The 21119-nt window shown below is 38.4% G+C and overlaps 1 protein-coding gene across 1 annotated transcript; it reads left to right on the plus strand.

The window, feature by feature from the left end:
- Positions 1-11235: 11235 nt before the first annotated feature.
- Positions 11236-12162, plus strand: LOC129676928 (olfactory receptor 469-like). The gene is given in 3 exon segments (XM_055607465.1): positions 11236-11559; positions 11561-11771; positions 11774-12162. Coding segments are annotated over 3 exon segments (924 nt in total).
- Positions 12163-21119: the final 8957 nt, after the last annotated feature.

The raw sequence follows: 21119 nt of genomic DNA on the forward strand, positions 1-21119 counted from the left end.
ATAAATTCAATAGGAATCCATAAATTACTAAGCAATCATCTGGGGAACATGTGTGACAAATATGTCATATTATATTATACTATTTATTATATAATGCCTATTAATCTCATTTGTTTGGGTTGTGTTAATATATAAAAATCATATATACATGTAGGTATATGTACATATGTGTGTACATATATATTGAGGCCAGAAAACGTTCTCAACTGCTATTTCTCAGAACATCATCCATCTTGATTTTTTTTTAAATACTGTCTCTCAGTTGCCTAAACCTTGCCACAAAGGTTAGGCTGATTGACCACCGAGTCTTTGTCTTTGTATCCCACTGTGATTACAAACATGCACTAACCTGTCTAACTTACAAGCAAACTCAGATGCTTGTAAGGCAAGCACTGTACAGACAGAGCTATCTCTCCGTCACCTATTAGTTGTATTTTATGTTCATATACAGTCTATGTGTTATTACTATCATCTGTAATTTATCACTGTCTAGAGTTACACAATAAAATATGTCATTTTCCACATGTCTGCTGGGGTTCAAATTAAATGTATAGCAGGGCAAGGGGGGCACACGCCTTTAATCCTAGCACTCAGGGAGGCAGAAGCAGATGGAGCTCTATGAGTTCAAGGCCAGCACTGGTCTACAGAGCAAATTCCAGGACAACCAAGGCTACACAGAGAAATCCTGTTTCTAAAAACAAAACAACAACAAAAAAATTAAATGTGTACATTTCAAGGTTAGGGTACTTTTTCTCCCCTCCAGAAATAATTAAAGGAATCTGTGGTTTTAGACTTTTTTTATGAAGAAATAAATATAGCTACATGTTATTTTGTAAATTATCATCTTTGAAGTATTCCACAGCCAGGAAACTGATGACAATGTCTTCCATGTTCCTGTATGTGAGAGGTCTGGTATCTCTTTTTTAGTAAAGACATAATAGTTTGAAATAATGAAGGTTTGTAGTAAATACATATCAATGAGAATAAAGTCATCTGACTTTGAAATTTTCTATATCTTTACTGATTCTGGTTTGTTTATTTTTTGTTTTACTTTTTTGATATGTTGTTGAAACGTATTTTAAGAACACTTTTTACAGAACTTTGATGCAGCTCTATATTTGGAAGCTTCATTACTTTTGTGAAGTTTAGCTGTTTTCTGAAGCAATGTTTGCACTACCTTCTGCATGCCACAGCCTGTGATCACTATGTGGCAGCCTGCTTGTCCCTGATCTTCTCAATCCACACGTATCTTCATTGTATCATTTAAGCTCCCTTATCTCCCTGTGTGGTGGATGTGTGACCATTTGAAATTTTACTAGTTGAGTTTTGGGTCTGTTTTGGGATCACTTCTTCTGTGATGTTTCTCCTTTGCTGAAACTTTCCTTCTCAGACGTCCTTCATTGGGACCACCCCCTGCATCTCTTCTGGCTCCATCACCATTATCACAGTGTTTGTCATGGCTGTCTCCTCATCTACATCTTCATCACCATCCTGAAGATGTGATGTGGTCAAGACTTTCTTCACCTGCATCTTCCATCTCATTGTGTTCACTCTGCTCTATGGATCCATAGCATTCATTTACATGGTGTTCAAATACATCACTCCACTGACCAAGACTAAGTAGGGTCCATCTTTTACACAGCTGAAGCCCATGTTGAAGTCATTCATCTTCTGAAGAAGGCAAGTGTCAGAATATATACTTAAGATCTAGTCTTTATTTCAAAATAAACTATAAAGTTTTCATTTAATAATATTACATTTAAAAACCTATTGTATACTGTTTGCTGATTGTTTAAGCTTTTAAAATTTTCATATATATATATATATATATATATATATATATATATATATATATAGTTTTTTGCAACCTAAGCAAGCAGTCACCGAGTTACATCCTTAGTCTTCCATGCTTTGTTCTAATTCTCCCTTTTAAGTGCTTCTAAACCAAAACTTGAAATCTGTTATAACAGTGGTCAAATTCCTTTCTTGCCATCTGTGACATCTCTAGCATTTATTTGTCTGTTTATTTACTTATGCTCTTAGATAATCTATTCTTACAAATTCAGACTATGATTATTGTTAACAAATTCATTACAGTTATGTAAAATGGAATAAAAAGACACCATGCTGGACTAGTACTCTTTTGGTTACTTCCCCTCCTTTAACCACAGATTATTTAAAATATTACTTAATATTTTAAATATTTTCGCAAATTAAAAATATTAGTAAAGAAGCCACTTCATGGTGTTGCAACAAAGAGATGAGTTAATAATATGCTCAGAATAAGACCTGAAACATTATAAGTGTAAATTATTATTTGTTAAATAAACAAAGTGATTGACATCTACAGTTCAACAATCATGATCATTTCTGCTATCATTATTTAAAGAATCTCAAAGAAACAGCAAATATTCCAGACCTCAAGAAAAGCCCATTACCCTCACCATCTTTAAATTTCAGTTATGAGGTTTGTTAAGACATTGATGCCTCCATTAGACGAAGTAACAAACAGTAGAAAAATCCCATTTCATCACCCTATGTTACTCAGTGGTTAAGCCAGGTACCATCTTGAGAGTGAAACAATTGTTGAAAAATAAGCTACCCTAAGGGACTGAAAACAGGGAATGGCCACAGATCTGAGAGTCTCAATTTAGAATTCCATAGCCCCAGAGTGAGGCAAGGCCAGAGAAGGCCGGAGAGGCTAGATACCAACAAACCCAAAAGTACAAGTGGCAGAAGGCTCAGATCAGAGAGAAACGTGCATAAAGATACCCTGACCCTCAACAGCCCACAGCAGATACAAACTGAGGACCACCTTAGAACTCAGTAGCTCTGAACCTACAGCTGAAAGCAGATCAACATCTATGTTGCTCAGTGCCGTAGAACATGGTAACTCTGATGCTTCCTAGTGTACTGGAATACGCACAGCTGCATTGCTGAATAGGGTAATTAATGCATAGGAGGTCTTGAAAGCATGAAAAAAAAATGTCCTCTGTGTATTCGAATCACAGTGCTGTGATGGTTTATAGAATCCCTAAAGCACATGGGAGACACTCGTAGCTGTGATATTAGCCACCTCAGGGTTTATTACCAAGAAGTGTAGGAGAGCCTGTCCAGTCCATACACTAGAAATCTGTGTGTGGCCAGCAGAGGTCTCTGGTACCAACAAAGGAAAGCTACCAAACTGAAGACAGCTTAGTGGTACCTCTGACAGATGTTCAAGGCAGCCTCAGCGGATCACAAACAGTAGGAAAGACAAGAGCCCAGATCCAGCCACCAGATATTTTACCAGCAGTCTCTGGTGTTGGAGAACTTAGAAAGAAATTGCAGCAGCACTCCACCTTTTGACAATATTTTCCTTTTTTATTAATGTGTATGTGTGTGTATGCACTCACATATGAGGGTGGCTGTGGAGGCCAGAAATTGATACTTGGACCCCATGGGGCTGCAGTTAATTGTGGTCTGCCCTCTGGGTGCTGGGAACCAAACTTAGGTCCTTTGCAAGACAAGTGTATGTGTTTTAAGTTTGTGACTTAATGTTTTGCTTTTTACCACACATTTAGAAGCATTTATACTTTATTTTATTTTTGGAATTTATATTTTTTGCTATCTCACTTCAGAATCATTTTGATGCAGTTTTTAGCATTATTAAACAATACATTTTTCTTTTCTTAGTTTTTTTGTTTGTTTTCTGTTTGAGCCACTCTGTTTCCTTTTCCCTCAACCACAGCTTTTAAAGTATTTTGACATTGCTTGTTTTATTCTGAATGCATCTTTTTTCTTACCTTTCTCTAATCTAAATTCTGAATTCTCTTTCATTATTGGGAAATATTTTTCTTTTCATTTCACCAATATCTCGCTTTTTCCCTACCACTGCAGTCTCCATTTCCCTCTTTCTTTGTGTAAACCTATTTCTTCTCTTTTCCCCCACTTTTCCTGCAAATCACTTTCATTTATTGTTTCCACTTACTATAAATAAATTTTAACTTCATGCTCTACAGTGGTTTTGTCATTGTCTGTTTTATGGTGGTTGGTGCTGACTTAGCACGTTGTAATTTATTTTAGGTGTGTTTCTATATCTTGAAAGGTATGCTATTATTGTTACAATGGTTTCTTTTCTTCTCTGTGAGTGCTAGTGAGCATTGAGCCTTTAACAGTAGACCACAGGGGTTTTTTCTGAGACTGATACTCCAACCAAGGACAATGCATGGAGAAAATCTAGAACCCCTGCACAGATGTAGTATATGGCAGCTCAGTCTCTAAGTGGGTTCCCTACAATGGGAACAAGGACTTTCTCTGACATAGGACTCTCTCTGACATGAACTCAGTGGCTGATTCTTTGATCATTTCCCCCTGATGGGGGAGCAGCCTTACCAGGCCACAGAGGAAGACAATGCAGCCAGTCCTGATGAGACTTGATAGGCTAAGGTCAGAGGGAAGGGGAGGAGGAACTCCCCTATCAGTGAACTTGGAGAGAGGCATGGGAAGAGATTAGGTAGGGAGGATGGGGGGTGGGATTGGGAGGGAATTAGGGTTGGAGCTATAGCTGGGATACAAAGTGAATAAACTATAATTAATAAAAATAACAAAGAAAAAAAATAAAAAATACAGTAGATCACTGAGGAAGACGATCATCTCAGAAATATCCAAACCAGAAGATGCACAAGTTATAATCTGGGAACACAAGAGACATGGATCAGCAAGGCAGTGTGACTCCTCTAGAAGATCCCATCTCCTCAACTACTAAACTCAAAGATTCTTAAATACGTGAAATGCTAAAGACTTAAAAGTTTACTGGTTAAAACAAATGATTAATGCCTTGGATGGAGGAGTATGCAAAAAAGCAGATGAATTTGGCCCCAGAACTGGAAAAAAAAAAGTCAGCAACAGAAGAAAAAGTCAGAAAAATAAATGAGAACATCAGCAGTGTAGATGAAAAGTTACCAACATGTCAGCACAGTTGATGTCCATGGCCAATGCTATCAATGAAGGCCACACGGATGTCCATTGTCTGTGCTGCAGCTTGAAGCCATGTTGTTGTTTATGGGCCATGAAGCTGTGAGGAGGGGGTGAAGGGATACTTATCTGAGTGGCCTATTCTGACACTTAAAGCCATGGTGAAGTCCCGGTCTGTGCTATGTCTGGGTCTGTGGTTTTACTGATGCTAGGTCTGCATTGATGTCTGTGGCCCATGCTACTACCAAAGGCCACATGTATGTCCATGGTCTGTGTCTCAGCCTGAAGCCATATTGATGTCCGTGGGCAGTGCTGCTGCCAGGGGCCATACTGTCAATGATGCTGCCAGGAGCCACACTGATGTGGGTGGCCTCTGCTGCCATCTGGATCCATGGTGATATCTACGTCTGTGTTGCTGTTAAGAGCTATGTCTGGGTCCGTGGTCTTACTGCAACCAAGTCTGTGTTGATGTCCATGTCCTTTGCTACCACCAAGAGCCATGTAGATGTCTGTGGGGCATACTGATCTGAGTGACCTGCACTGCCACCCAAGGCCATGATGATGCCCTGGTCCTAAAGAGTTTAAATTAGCCTGAGTATAACTCCATTTTGAAATAAAGATCTTGACTGGGAACTGAATTCAGGCACCAGGAAATATCACAGAATGTACACCTGGCAGAGAACAAAGTTAACTCTCCTAGCAACAGCCTCCAGGAAACATAACAGAATAAATGCTTCATAGAAAATAAAGACAATCTCCGTGGCAATAATTAATGGGAATTGGTTGAGAATTGGGTGGGAAAATTCTCCTCAAAGTTTCAGCTATAGTTTAGAAAAATAGCCATTGTGATTATATGCTTTACCCATTGTGATTCTATGCCTTAGCCATTCCTCAGAAAAGGTCACCCCACCCTGCTAAATTTCATCCAATTCTGTAACACCAAAGCTTGTGCCCCCCTGCTTGCTGCCAGGAAAACCCCCTGCTCACAGACTTTCCCTTTAAAAATCTGTTCATTCAGAGCTTGAGGTCCCACTTCTCTACTGCTGTGTCAGTGAGACCTGGGCCCCAAGTTCGATCGCTCTTGTAATAAAGTTCTCTTGCTATTGCATCGAGTCATCTTCTGGTAGTCTCCGAGGGTCCCATGAACCTGGCATTAAAGTCCATGTTGCCAACAAGGGCTATGGTGTTCTTGGAGCTGGGATAACCGGTGTTGCCAGCTGGAAGCCATGTTGATGTATTTGATCCCAGCTGCTTCGGAGGGCCTTATCCAGGACAGTGTCCCTACTGCAGCTGGGAATCCTGTTCCTGGTCTGTGGAAGCCCATAATACATGCTCCCACATAGATTATGAGCAATTAAGCTTTCTTCTCAATGATATAGATCACTGCAGATGCACAGTTAAGAAAGAGGGACATGGAAGACTTAAGTAACAACCCCAACCTCCACCTCACTCCACCCCCGCCCCCCCAAATAGTGACAGCCTAGACAGGAACTCATTGGGGAGAACTCTTAAAAACTGTGATAGGATGCTGGGGTATTGCCCTCCACAGTAGATGCAGAGATGGGAAAGGACTTCCACCAGGGATACAGGAAGTAAATGACTCAGTTCCATCTAGTGGACAGGCCACTGAAAGTTTGAACACACACCAGTGAATATACAGATAACACCAATTGGACTCTTTTTGTTTTGTGTTTGTTTGTTTATATTTTTGCTGGGGGGGGGAGTAACAAGGGTAGGGGAAAGGACACAGAAGGACTAGGAAATGAATATAATAGAGGTGTGTGATGTGAAATCCCCAAATAATCAATAAAAATATTATGTTGAGAAAACCAAGAAAATAGAAACACTGGAATAAAAAGGCCAGTGAATCAAAAGTAAAATTTGTTAGAAAGTATCACAAATCAACTCAAAGAAGCAAAAGTGAGAGTATCAAAAATGCAGGACAGCAGAATAGTATATTCAGACACCAACCTGGAAAGAATTAATATGAACTATGCATACAGTCAAAGCAATGAGCCTAAGAATCCATGGAGCAGAAGAAGGAGCTGAGATAAAGAATAAAAACACAGGAGAATCAATTCAATAAAATTATGACAGAAAATTTCTTCCAGAATCTAGAAACAGAAATTGGCATCTAAATACAAGAGGATTTAGAAATCCAAGTAGTCATAAATAGATCAGATATTCTCCACAACATACGACACTACAAGATATCAAAAATACACAGGAAAAAATATTAAAAACTAAGGAAAAGATATGAACTCAAGTACAAAGGTAAACACATCAGAGTAGCGTCAGAGCCTTCATCAGCAACCTTGGAAGTAAGGAAAATGTGGAGTAACAAAGTTCAAGCCCTGAAAGTAAATAATTGTGGACCATGGTTGCTATATCCAGGAGACCTTTCTTTTAATGTCACTAGCAGAATAAGGACATTCAAGACAAGCATAAACTAAGGAAATTTGTATTTATACATAATAGCACACATTTCTAAATTATACCATCTTGCACTACTGGAAAATATTTCTATGATTTTTCATTCCCTTAAAATAATGAAATGCAAACATTTTTTTCATGACCTGAGTCTCTGCATATCCTCATTATTTTATTTACTGAAGTTCCTGGGATCTCTGCATTTGTTGTTTATGTCTGGCAGCCTTTTCTCCCCTGCTTCCATCGATAGGTTCTTTGTCAAGCTCACTCAGATATCACTTGCTCTGTTTGCTTTTTCTCACTAGACTGCTTACACTGGCACTAAAGCTACCTTCTGGTTTGTTTCTGCCACACTGCGTTCATCATGCTTTGGGTTTTTGGTAGAGGAATTTTAATTCAGCAATATGGCTTTTCTGGCAAGGGATCATATCCAAAGACGTAGGACTGTGTAATTTGGCTGGAATACAGACACGACCTTATAACACAACTTTAATCCCTCTGGGTGGAATACACACCCTAATCCCTCTGGCTGGAATACAAACATGACAAACCTTAATCCCTCTGACTAGAATTTAGTACACACCTTTAACACCAAACAATGGCATCTAATTGAGAGGCAAACAAAGTGATGAATTAGAGAAGGATTTGACAGAATGAGTCAGAGATAGGATACACCCAATTGTCACAAGAACAGACAAGAAAGAGAGGCAAAGACCAGCTCAGACAGAGAGAGTAGGAGAGTTTGTGGAGACAGTATAGTATGGTTTGGTAGCACAGTACAGTTCGGTGAGTTTGGTGCAATTTAGTTGAGTGCAGTTCAGTTCATAGAGTTCAAAGGCAGTTTTTCCAAGCAGAGCAATTCAGTGAGAAGTGAGAGAAGACAGTTCGAATCGATCATCTTAGAGAGGAGTTTTGAACCAGAATAGCTGAGTTGGACCAGCCAGCCAGAATTCAGAAAGAACTAGCAATGGTGAGCTTAATCAGCAGTAAGTCGAAGAAGCAAAAAACATTCTAGGCCTAGATTAGCAGACAGAGGCTGGAAGCTGAAGCCTTCAAGGTCCAGATTTGCAGAAGATTAGATTGTATGGCGGTTTGAAGCTTCCAGGCCTAGGCCTAGGGGTAGTTAGATAGAAATGGTCTGGGCTCAGCCCAAGCCAAGCATTTGTAAAGCTTGGGTACAGCTCTCAACTCTTCCCCTCATATGAGAAGATAAAAACTACATTTACATTTATTATTTTTAATATTTATTTTATGTTTATTTATGTACATATCTGTGTGTATATACTCAGGTGCACTGGCTAAATTTATGTCAACTTAACACAAAATATAGTCATTTGGAAGGAGGGAGCTCAGTTAAGAAAATGCCTCTATAAGATCTGGCTATGCCAGCCTGTAGAGCATTTTCATAATTATTAATTTGTGGGGGAGGGCCAACACATTATGGATGGGGCATTCCCTGGGCTAATGGTTCTGGGTTCTATAAGCAGGTTGGGCAAAGTATGAAGAGCAAGGCAGTAAGCAGCACCCCTCCATGGCCTCTGCATCAGCTCTTGCCTACAGATTCCTGCCCTATTGGAGTTCCTATCCTGACTTCTTTAAGTGAAGGACTACACTGTGGAAGTGGAAGTTCAGTAAATCCTCCCAACTTGCTTTTTGGTTATGACGTTTTATCGCAGCAATAGAAGCCCTTACTAAGACAACATGCATGTGTGGATGAATCCCCACAGAGGCCAGAAGAGGGCGTACGATCCCCTGGGGCTGGAGTTAAAGGAAGCTGTGAGCTGCCCTAAATAGATGTTGCAACTGAATTCCATTCCGCAGAAAGAGGCGCAAGTCTAAACCACTGAGCCATCTCTTCAGCATTGCAAGGTCTGTGTTTATAAATTTGGCTTATTCTTTACTCTTTTTTATTTTATTTTTTTACTGAAATCTAAAATGTATGAAAAATATTTTATTCATTAGGTTATCTTCAGTATTTAATGTAAATTGAAAAAAGTTATTTTCTACCTTTGGCTATAAAATTATGTGCATATTTTGAATAGTCATGTTATTTTTGTTTCTGTAGTTAAAAAAAAGGGAAGGAGAGGAAAAAAGATGGAAAGAAATAACTAGGTGGTAATGATGTATGCCTTTAATCTAAGAGCCCTTTAATCTAAGAGGCAGGAAGCAGGAGGCAGAGGCAGACAGAGCTCTGTGAGTTCCAGTACAGCCACGGCTGTTACACAGAGAAATCCTGTCTCAAAAAAAAAAGCATTTATTTATAAAATGAAGAACAGTTGGGTGTGACATTACATATTTATATTTTCAATTTTGTATTCTTTCTAATTAATAAATTTCATTGTTTGACCATTTCAAATATATATAAAATGAATTATGGTTACTCTCCCTCACTGTAATTTATTTTCTTCCCACCCTGGCTAGCATTCATTCTTCCTTACAAATCCCTTTCTCATATTTACAGGGTTTTGTTTTGTTTAGTGACCCACAGGACTATCTGTGTGACCCTGAGTTTAGAATTAATCAATCATCAGAGCCTGGTGGGGTAATCTGAAGTAGCAAATTATAATTTAATAAGTTATTAATAATCAGGTAGGGGACAACATGTTGTATTTCATTCAGTGTAATCATTAAATGAAAGTGCACCATTGCTTACTTTAAAATACACATTTCAGGATGGACAGAATCCTTGAAAATTAGATGAGTTGCTATGAAATGAACTACTCAATATTTACTTGAGGCTCATGCTCCCTGTTGGATTTGAATTCACTTTTGAGTTTCTGGCATCTTCAGAGACATCCTCAGTCAAACTTTATAAAAGATGCAATAACAATAATTGTAAGACGAATTCTTTTTTCAAGAGGTAAGATTTGAGCCTTTGTAAATGAATCTTGTTCATGTACATTGACCACTGACGAGAACTATCCCTTCAAATAGTGTCTACATCTAAAAGCTATCTTTTAGCAATAGTGTAGAGATATCAAGCAGCTCGTTAGACAATGACTTCAGCTGTGGTAAATTAAATTTTCATTGCAGAGTTCATACGCACAAAGCAGCGCGACCAGTTTACTACCTAAGACCAGAAACCACATGGTCTCTATGGAAATGTAGCACTCTGCCAAAGACTGAAATAGTGAGTTTTTAAAACACTGGGAATTTACCTTTAGGGAGTTTCTTAGAGCAACTTACTTCGTTTATTGATTATATAGATGCTCTAACATCCCAGACACCAGACACTTTGGGCAAAGAAAAGGAAATAAAGCCAAACTGTGTTGGAGGAGTGGGAGAGGGGATTGGCAGGGATGAGATTCTACCTGGCCTCTAGGTGAGTGAGCCTGAGTATGCTTCTTAACATTTTTAAAAGATTTGTTTCTATTTTATGTGTATGTGTGAGTGCCTGTGTGCATGGATGTGCAACTCTGTGAGTGCTTGGTGCCCAATGAGGTGAAAAGGTGTACCTGGAACCCCTAGAACTGGAGTTAAAGGCAGTGGAAAGGTCATCCAATGTGGGTACTAAAACAAACAAGGTCCTCTGCACAAACAGCAGTAGTCTTAACCACTGAGCCATCCCTCCAGCACCACTTCTTACCTTTATAGACTAAATGTTTTATCATCTGCATACAATGTTAAAATTATATTTAATTCCACTATACTTCAATTAAAACATTATGGTTATTAAAGATTCAATACATATGAATATACTAAGCATTCAATGTAATACCTCAATTATATGTTTTGATGGCATTTTTGTAATGACAACTGTCTATGTGTTAATGAAAATGCAGCCATATATATATCTCCTCCTGTTTTGTCCCCACCACAACCTTGACCTGGCAGCAGCTACACTGCCCCATGGCTTTCCAGGAGGATGAGAACCACACTGCAGTGACAGAGTTCATTTTACTGGGATTAACTGATGACTCAGTTCTTAGACTTGTCCTCTTCACCATCATCCTGTGCATCTACCTGGTGACCATGTCTGGAAACCTCACCACCATCCTTCTCATCAGAGTCTCTTCCCAGCTCCATCACCCCATGTACTTTTTTTTCAGCCACTTGGCCTCTACTGACATAGGCATTTCATCTTCTGTCATACCCAATATGCTTGTCAACTTCCTGGTGAAAGGAAGCACAATCTCCTACCTTGGGTGTACCATCCAGCTTGGCTCAGGTGCTTTTTTATGGAACAGTTGAATGCTTCCTTCTGGCTACTGTGGCAATTTGCAACCCACTGCTTTATTCAACCAAAATGTCCACACAGGTCTGTGTGCAGTTGCTTATAGGATCTTATACTGGTGGCCTTCTTAATGCTTCCTCCTTTATTCTGTCCTTCTTTTCTCTTCTCTTCTGTGGACCAAATAGAGTCAATCACTTTTCCTGTGATTTGGCTTCTTTCTAGAGATCTCCTGTTCTGGTGGAAATGTTCCCATAGTTCCTGCTTCATTTTGTTCTGCCTTTGTCATTATAGTCACAGTGTTTGTCATTGCTGTCTCCTACACCTACATCCTCATCACCATCCTGAAGATGCGCTCCACTGAGGGCTGCCACAAGGCCTTCTCCACCTGCACCTCCCACCTCACTGCGGTCACTCTGTTCTATGGAACTGTCACATTCATTTATGTGATGCCCAAGTCCAGCTACTCCACGGACCAGAACAAGGTGGTGTCTGTGTTCTACATGGTGGTGATCCCCATGTTGAACCCACTCATCTACAGCCTCAGGAACAATGAGATTAAGGGTGCTCTGAAGAGACAGATTGGTAGGAAAATATTCTCTTAAGTGATATCTGTTATATTGTAGGATTTGATATGACAATAATATCCTACAGACACAATAATGAAAAGAAGCTAAATGCCTGTGGCTGAAATGTATGTTCTGATATATAATTAGCCATGTGGAAGTTTTTTAGTAACTATAGAGGATAGATGTTCAGATATTAAGTAATAAATCATATTTTCATAGCAAGTTACATTTAATAAATTTAAGTAAGCTTATAATTAATAAAAAATATTTTTATAACAAGTAATTTCCTGAAAATTATTTTCATTTGCAGTTTTTGTTTTCAAAAGTAGTTACCTGCTATAAATTACAATTATAGAACATGTAAATGATTAGGGGTGTTGTATTTCAACAGTCACTCATCCTGCAAAATGCATAGTAAGAATAGTCATTTCTGAGGATACATTTTAAAAGAAAATAACAAATAAAATTCCTGAAGTTGTTTTCAGATTTATTTTGTGATTGTTTTGCCTGAATCCTGGAGGTTTGTTTTGTTGTTTTGCTATTTTGTTGGTTTGGTTTGGATTGGGTTTTGGGTTTTTGGAATTTTTTTTTCCCATGGAGCACTATTGACTACTGGGAATAGGTTTTGCAAACTCATAACATTCTGGTCTGGGTCCCTGGTCTCTGAATTGGGGAAAGAAGCAGGCTTCTCATGAAAGAAAGGGATGAGAACTCCTGATTAACCTGCTCTCTTAAAAATCTTTCTTTTTCTTTTGTGGTGCTAGGAATGAAGCCCAGTGTCTGGTTCTTGGTAACTAAGATTTATGGCACTGAGTCATACCCCAGCTCCTCCTGAAAGTCTAAATTTACCTGGGTTCACTGATGAACCACTACTTTATTTATCACTCTAGTTCCTCTCTCTTCCAGCTTGATCTTCTCTAGTAAGGGATTCTGTGATTCAATCCTTTTATGGATTCAGAAACACGAGAAAAAATTATTTCTCTTCCTTTTCTGCACTCCTTCATTTCATTATAAAATTGTGTGTATTTGAAGGCCACAATTTACTTACTTTTCTCTGTCTTCGTTGTCAATGTGCCTGCTCCAGGCTCACCTCTCTCACAGTCAGCTTATCATAAACAGTTCCAGTGGGATGGTTAACTTTACCTATCAGCTTGATAAGGATATGCTACCCAGGTGCTTGATCAGACACTAGTCCAAATGTACCTCTGATGCTATTTTTAAGACATATTTGACATTTAGACTGACAGTCATCAAAAGCAAATTTTAATATAGATGGTCCTTGTCTACTCAGTTAAAGGTCCTAAGAGAGGAGCCTAAGGTCCTCTGAAGAGGAAAGGTCTTGGAACTCTAGACCTCAAGACTGCAATATCAACTCTTAACAGTATTTTCAGGCTGTTTGCCTGCTTTGCAGACTTTGTACTTGCATGAGACAATTTCTTAATCTCTCTCTTTTTTTATACATACACACATGTAAATATGTATATAATTTAGAAAAAATATATATAAAACACCCTTATATGTATAATTAAAATGAAATAATGCATATAAAATTTGTAATAAATATTTAAATATTGTAATAAATGTATGAACACATAGTAAATATATATGTGTGTGTAAATGTAGATATCAATGTATTTGAGTATATATACATAATACATATACTGAATAGATATACATATATAAATAAATATATAAAAATAAATATAAGTATATATATATATATATTTACATATGTATTGCTGTTCTGGCAGAAGCTTAATGAATAATATCCTTAATGAGTTTTCCTATCTCTCCATCTTCTAAATCATGCTACATATAACTTCCATAGCCATATATCCAAATAAAGTATTTTCTTCAAGAAGTTCTAGCCTCTAACTAGAAAATGGCCCATGAGGTTGTAGCCCGTGATAGCTCAGTAACCAATGTGTTTCCCATAGTGAGGGGAATAGGGACTATTTCTGACAGCAACTCAATGGCAGGCTCTTTGACCTCCCTTCCCCCCAAGGGAAGAGCAGTACTGCTAGGCCACAGAGGAGGACTTTGCAGCCAGTCTTGAAGATACCTGATAAAACAGGATCAGATGAAAGGGGAGGAGGACCTCCCCAATCAGTGGACTTGGAAAGGGGCATGGAGGAGATGAGGGAAGAAGGGTGGTATTGGGAGGAAATGAGGGAGTGGGATACAGCTGGGATACAAAATTAATAAAATGTAACTAATAATAAAAATTAAAAAAGAAAATGGCCCATGAAACTTGGGGATAATAAAGTTTTAAGGCAGTGGAATGGAGAAGAACAAACTGAAAAGAAGAATATTGGGGCTCAAATGATACAGTGAAGAGAGGAAGACAAGAGATGTAGGAGAACAAAAACAATATGAAATATGTATGAAGACCTGTTACCTTATTAATAAGATTTTAAAAAATTAAAAATAAGATTTTTGAAGGCCTTAGATTTGGCCTCTGTCTTCATTTTCTCTCTCTCTCTCTCTCTCTCTCTCTCTCTCTCTCTCTCTCTCTCATGGTATTTCCTTTCCTTTCAAAATATTGAACATGCTCACATTCTGCTGCCTCAAGACTCTCTCACACAGCCTCTGCTGATAATCCCCTCTTCCCTTCACCGGTGTAGCATCTACATTATGTTGCAGATACCAGTCCATACTTTAAGCCACTTAGAAAGAGTCTTACTGAATCTCAGTGTCTAAGATCACCACTGTACCCCACAGAACACTGTGTATCTGTGTTTTAGTCCACTAAGAAGTTAGGGTTTTGTTTTCACCAATCAATACTGGAAGCTTCTTGTAAATAGCCACAGTGCTGCCCTTTTTTTCCCAATACTCTTTTTGGAGGCAAGACAAATTTTAGGACAAAGATTTTATGGGTGAGTTGGTGTCCCCCTCCCTCCATTGAAAGTCCCACCTGGCTATAGGAGGTGTTGCCTTTAGGCTCCTTAACCCCTACTGCTAGGAGTCTCAGCTAGGGTCACCCTCATAGACTATCAGGAATCCCCCCATCCTAGAATGCTCACCCACCAATTTTCTCTCCCACCCAATTTTCTCCTTCTATATACTTCAGATGTCTATTTCCTCTTCTGAGTGATATTCAACCTTTGGGCCCTCCTTGGCTTCTTTGGGTCTATGGATTTTAGCATAGTTATCCTGTACTTTATGGCTAATATATATCATATATCATGAGCACATACCATGGCGTGTTTTTCTGGGTCTGGGTTTTCTCACTCAGGATGATCTTTTCTAGTTTCATTTATTTGCTTGCAAACTGCATGGTATCTTTGTTTTTAATAGTTGAGTGATATTCTGTTGTGTAAATGTACCACATTTTCTCTATCCATTCTTCGGTTGAGGGACATCTAAGTTGTTTTCAGTTCTGGCTACTACAAATAAAGCTGCTATGAACATAGTTGAGCAAATGTCCTTGTGGCATGGTGGACCATCTTTTAGGTATATGCCCAGGAATGGGTCTTGAGGTAGATCTATTTTCAATTTTCGGAGAAACCTCCAGATTGATTTCCACTGTGGTTATACAAGTTTACACTCCCTCCAGCAATGGAAGAGTGTTCCCCTTGCTCCACATCCTCACCAGCATGTGCTGTCACTTGAGTTTTTTTTATCTTAGCCATTCTGATGGATGTAAGATAGAATCTCAGGGTGTTTTGATTTGCATTTCTCTGATGACTAAGAACATTGAAATTTCTTTAAGTGTTTCTCTGCCATTTGAGATTCCTCCGTTGAATATTTTCTGCTTAGCTCTGTACCTCAATTTTTAATTGGATTATTTGGTTTTTTTGGTGTTTAATTTCTTGAGTTCTTTTTGTCTTTTGGATATTAGCCTTCTGTCAGATGTAAAATAGGTAATGATCTTTACCCATTCTATAGGCTGTCATTTTGTTCTATTGACAGTGTACTTTGTCTTGCAGAAGTTTTCAGTTTTCTTAAGTTCCACTTATTAATTGTTCATCTTTGTGCCTGAGCTGCTGGTGTTCTGTTCAGAAAGTTGTCTTCTGTACCAATGAGTTCAAGACTATTCCTCACTTTCCCTTCTATTAGACTTAGTGCTTTATGTTGAGGTCTTTAATTCACTTGGACTTGAGTCTTGTGCATGGTAATAAATATGGGTCTATTTGCATTCTTGTATATGTTGACATTTATTTAGAACAGCACCATTTTTGAAGATACTTTATTTTTCCATTGTACAGTTTTGGCTTCTTTGTAAAAAATCAGATGTCCATAGGTATGTGGGTTTATTTATGAGTCTTTCATTAGATTACATTGATCAACCTGGCAGTTTTTATGCCAATACCATGCATGGGTTTGTTTTTTTTTTCACTATTGCTTTGTAATACAGCTTGAAATCAGAAATGGTGAAACCTCCCGAAGGGCTTTTATTTTCCAGAATTGTTTTAGCTATCCTGGCTTTTAAATTTTTCTATATGAAGTTAAGGAGCAGTCTTTTGAGGTGTGTAAGGAACTGTGTTGGAATTTTGATGCTATTGCATTGAATCTGGAAATTGCTTTTGGTAAAGTGGCCATTTTTCCTATATTAATCCTACCAATCTATGAACATGGGAGATCTTTCCATCTTCTAATATCTTTTTTAAATTCTTTCTTATCATAAAGTCTTTCACTTGCTTGGTTAGAGTTACACCAAGATATTTTATATTATTTATTGCTGTAGTGTTGTTTGCCTAATTTCTTTACCAGCCTGTTTATCACTTGTACTAAGGAGGGCTATGCCTTTTTTAATTAATTATTTTTTCTTTATTAATTACACTTGTGGTTCTCTCTCTCCTCCCATCCCAATCCCTCCCTTCCTTCACCCTCTGCATGCATGCCCCTCCCCAAGTCCACTGATAGGGGAGGACTTCTTTTCCTTCCTTCTGATCCTAGTCAATTAGGTCTCATTAGGAGTGGCTGAGTTGTCTTCTGTGGCCTGGTAATGCTGCTTCCCCCTCAGGGGGAGATAATTAAAGAGCAGGGCAATCAGTTCATGTCAGAGACAGTCCCTGTCCTATTACAATGGAACCCACTTGGATACTGAACTGCCATGGGCTACATCTGTGCAGGGATCTTAGGTTATCTCCATGCATAGTCCTTGGTTGGAATAGCAGTCTCAGGGAAGACCCCTGTGCTCAGATATTTTGGTTCTGTTGCTCTCCTTGTGAGTTCCTGTCCTCTCCAGATCTTACTGTTTCCCACTTCTTTCCTAAGATTCCCTGCACTCTGCTGAAAGGTTGCCCATAAGTCTCAGCATATACATTGATAGTCTGCAGGGCAGAGCTTTTCAGAGGTCCTCTGTGTCAGGCTCCTGACTTTTCCCTCTTTTCTCCTTCTTCTGATGTCCAGCCTTTTTGCCTTTCTGGATAGGAATTGAGCATTTTAGCAAGAGTCCTCCCTCTTGATTAGTTTCTTTAGGTGTACTGATTTTAGTAGGTTTATCCTATATTATATGTCTATATGAGTGAGTATATAGCATGTACATCTTTCTGCTTCTGGGATAGCTCACTCAGGACGATCTTTTCCAGATCTCACCATTTACCTGCAAATTTCATGATTTCCTTGTTTTTCATTGCTGAGTAATATTCTATTGTGTAGATATACCACAATTTGTGCATCCATTCCTCCACTGAGGGGCATCTGGTTTGTTTCCAGCTTCTGGATATTACAAATAAGGCTGCTACAAATATGGTTGAGCAAATGTCCTTATTGTGTAATTGAGACTTTGTTGGATATATGCCTAGGAGTGGTATAGCTGGGTCATGAGGAAGTGCTATTCCTAGTTGTCTGAGAAAGTGCCAGATTGCTTTCCAGAGTAGTTGTACAAGTTTACATTCCCACCAGCAGTGGAGGAGGGTTCCCCTTTCTCCACAACCTCTCCAGCATGTGTTGTCTCTTGAGTTTTTGATCTTAGCTGTTTTGATGGGTGTATGGTGAAATCTTAGGATCATTTTGATTTGCATTTCCCTGATGGCTAATGAGGTTGAGCATTTCTTTAAGTGTTTCTCTGCCATTCCATATTCCTCTGCAGAGAATTCTCTGTTTAGCTCTGTACTCCATTTTTTAATTGGATTACTTGATTTTTTGCTGTTTAGTTATTTATATATAAATATATTTATATATATATATATTTGCCTTTAGTTATTTATATATAGTGGATATTAGCCATCTGTCAGATAGAGGTTTGGTGAAGATTCTTTCCCAGTCTGTAGGCTGCTGTTTTGTTCTGAGGACAGTGTCCTTTGCTTTACAGAAGCTTTTCAGTTTCATGAGGTCCCATTTATTGATTGTTGCTCTCAGAGCATGTGCTGTTGGTGTTCTGTTCAGGAGGTTGTCTCCTGTGCCAATGAGTTTAAGGGAATTCCCCACTTTTTCTTCTAAGTGGTTTAGTGTGTCTAGTTTTATGTTGAGGTCTTTGATCCACTTAGACTTTAGTTTTGTGCAGGGTGATAAGTATGGATCTATTTTCATTTTTCTACATGTAGACTTCCAGTTAGACCAGCACCATTTGTTGAAGATGCTGTCTTTTTTCCATTGAATAGATTTGGCATCTTTGTCAAAAATCAGGTGTCCATAAGTGTGTGGATTTATGTCAGGGTCTTCTATTCGATTCCATTGATCCACCAGTCTGTTTCTATGCCATTACCATGCAGTTTTTAGTATTGTTGCTCTATAGTACAGCTTGAGATCAGGGATAAAGACACCTCCTGAAGATTATTACCGTAGAGAATTGTTTTAGCAATTCTGAGTTTCTTGTTGTTCCATATGAAGGTGAGAATTTTTCTTTCCAGGTCTATAAAGAATTGTGTTGGTAATTTGATGGGAATTGCATTGAATTTGTAGATTGCTTTTGGTAAGATGGCCATTTTACTATATTAATCCTGCCAAGCCATGAGCAAGGGAAATCTTTCCATCTTCTGATATCTTCTAATTCTTTTTTCAAAGACTGGAAATTTTTTTATACAAGTCTTTGACTTGCGTGGTTAGGTACTTTATGTCCTTTGTGGCTATTTTGAAGGGTGTTGCTTCCCTTATTTCTCTCTTGGCCCTTTTGTCTTTTGTATACAGGAAGGCTACTGATTTTTTTGAGTTAATTTTGTACCCAGCCACTTTGCTGAAGGTGTTAATCAGCTGTAGGAGTTCCCTGGTAGAGTTTTTGGGGTGACTCAGGTATACTATCATATCATCTGCAAACAGTGATACTTTGACTTCTTCCTTTTCAATTTGTATCCCCTTGATCTCCTTCAATTGTCTTATTGCTCTGGCTAGGACTTCAAGAACAATGTTGAAAAGATATGGAGAGAGTGGACAGCCTTGCCTTGTACCTGATTTCAGTGGGAATGATTTAAGTTTCTCTCCATTGAGTTTGATGTTGGCTATAGGCCTGCTGCATATTGCCTCTACTATGTTCAAGTATGTGCCTTGTATCCCTGATCTCTCCAATACTTTAAACATGAATGGATGTTAGATGTTGTCAAATGCCTTTTCAGCATCTAAGGAGATGATCATGTGGTTTTTCTCCTTCAGTTTGTTTATGTGGTGGATCACTTGATGGATTTCTGTATATTGAATCATCCCTGCATGCCTGGGATGAAGCCTACTTGGTCGTAGTGGATGATGTCTTTGATGTGTTCTTGGATTCGGTTTGCAAGTATTTTGTTGAGTATTTCTGCATCAATGTTCATGAGGGAGATTGGCCTGAAATTCTCTTTCTTTGTTGGGTCTTTGTGAGGTTTAGGTACCAAGGTGACTTTATAGAATGAGTTTGGTAGTGTTCCTTGTGTTTCTATCTTGTGGAATAGTTTGAAGATTATTGGTGTTAGCTCTTCTTTGAAGGTCTGGTAGAATTCAGCGCTGAAACCATCTGGCCCTGGGCTTTTTTTGCATGGTAGACTTTTGATGACAGCTTCTATTTCCTCAGAGGATATAAGACTATTCAATTGGTTTACCTGCTCTTGATTCAGCTTTGGCATGTAGAATCAGTCAAGAAAATTGTCCATTTCATTTAGATTTTCAAATTTTGTGGCATATAGACTTTGGAAGTAAGACCTAATTATTGTTTGGATTTCTTCAGTGTCTGTGGTTATGTCCCTCTTTTCATTTCTGATTTTGTTGATTTGGATAGTTTGGCTAAGGGTTTGTCTATCTTGTTGTTTTTCTCAAAGAACCAGCTCTTGGTTTCATTGATTCTTTGAATTGTTTTATTTGTTTCTAATTCATTGATTTCAGCCCTGAGTTTGATTATTTCTTTGGGAGGTCTGCTTCTTTTTTTTTCTAGGGCTTTTAAGTGAGCCATTAAGTTGCTTGCATGAGATGTTTTACATTTCTTTTTGAAGGCACTTAGTGCTATGAACTTTCCTCTTAGCACTGCTTTCATTGTGTCCCATAAGTTTGGGTATGTTGTGCCTTCATTTTCATTGAATTCTAGGAAGTCTTTAATTTCTTTCTTTATTTCTTCTTTGACCCAGCTGTCATTTAGAAGCAAGTTGTTCAGTTTCCATGTGTGTGGAGGCTGTTTGCTATTTTTGTCATTGAGGTCCAGTTTTAGTCCATGGTGATCAGATAGGATACAAGGGATTATTTCAATCTTCTTGTATCTGTTGAGGCTTGCTTTGTGACCAACTATATGGTCTATTTTGGAGAAGGTTCCATGAGGTGCTGAGAAGAAGGTAAATTCTTTTGAGTTTGGGTGAAAGGTTCTGTAGATGTCTGTGAGGTCCATTTGATTCATGACCTCTGTTAGAGACATTGTTTCTTTGTTTAATTTCTGTTTTGTTGACCTGTCCTTTGTCAAGAGTGGGGTGTTGAATCTCCCACTATTAATGTGTGGGCGTCTATGTGTGGTTTAAGTTTTATTAAAGTTTCTTTTACTAATGTGGGTGCCCTTGCATTTGGGGCATTGATGTTCAGGATTGTGATATCTTCCTGGTGGATTTTTCCCTTGATGAGTATGAAGTGTCCTTCTCTATCTCTTTTGATTGATTTTG

Source organism: Psammomys obesus, unplaced genomic scaffold (genome assembly GCF_907164565.1).
Source record: "Psammomys obesus unplaced genomic scaffold, mPsaObe1.curated_primary_1811, whole genome shotgun sequence".
Taxonomy (NCBI): Eukaryota; Metazoa; Chordata; class Mammalia; order Rodentia; family Muridae; genus Psammomys; species Psammomys obesus.